This window comes from Juglans regia, chromosome 13, assembly GCF_001411555.2.
Source record: "Juglans regia cultivar Chandler chromosome 13, Walnut 2.0, whole genome shotgun sequence".
Taxonomy (NCBI): Eukaryota; Viridiplantae; Streptophyta; class Magnoliopsida; order Fagales; family Juglandaceae; genus Juglans; species Juglans regia.
Window position 1 is genome coordinate 13,963,803 of NC_049913.1, and position 934 is coordinate 13,964,736.

The following is a 934-nucleotide window of genomic DNA, read 5'->3' on the forward strand; positions in this document are numbered from 1 at the left end:
ATGGAAGCATATGATGGGTCAAAGGATTCGTTGGAACACCTAGAGACATTCAAGGTCCATATGACTCTCCACGGCTTCCCTAGTGAGGTAGCAAGTAGAGCTTTTCCCCTCACTTTGAAGAGAGTAGCACGACCGTGGTTTGGGTCCCTATGGCCTGGAACTGTGGGTAGCTTCAACGAGCTAGCACGTCTCTTCCTAACACAGTTCATGGCCAGCCGAACAAGGAGGAGACCAGCGGCTTACCTTTTGACTGTTAAACAAAGGGACGACAAGAGCCTCAAGTCATATCTCTCCCGCTTTAACAAGGAACGAATGACAATGGATGACCAAGATGAAAAGATCACCTTGGCCGCCTTGTTAGGAGGAATCTGGCCCCGTAACCCCTTTATGACGGAAATAACCCGAAAGACCCCAGCCACTCTAAGGGAGTTTATGGACCGCGCTGACGGTTACATAAACGGCGAAGATACTCTCCGAGTGTTAACTGCCCCCAGTAGGAGTGACTTGGAGAGTGCAGATAAAAAGACAGCAGACTAGCATAAAGGATCGAGCCGAGGGGACTGCAAAAAAAGGGCTTATGAGATTAAGGGCAAAGGAGAATAGACCCGACAAAGAAGATCCAGTCCTTGTATACATTCTAACCTAACGGTGGAAATTGAGGAGGACCTAAATTTACGAGAAGAGCAGAGACGAGATTCATTAAGTCCCAAATATTGTTCCTTTCATAGGAGTAGTGGGCACAATACTCAAGATTGCTATACAAGGAAGAAAAAGTTTGAAGACACGGGGATTCGAGCCAACCAATATGAAGATGAGAGGGATGGGTCATAACGAGACTACCATCCCTATTCTCGGAGAGATTAGAATTGAATCCCCATTCGGAGAAACCAGGGTCCAGTTCGCAAAAGTCATAGCCGAACTTGCAGGGATCGAA

The 934-nt window shown here is 47.2% G+C and overlaps 1 protein-coding gene across 1 annotated transcript; it reads left to right on the top strand.

Moving 5' to 3' along the window:
• On the top strand, nucleotides 1–537 carry LOC109008661. The gene has a single exon (XM_018988851.1). The coding sequence runs from the start codon at nucleotides 1–3 to the stop codon at nucleotides 535–537; it is 537 nt and encodes a 178-aa protein (XP_018844396.1).
• The last annotated feature ends 397 nt before the right edge of the window (nucleotides 538–934 follow it).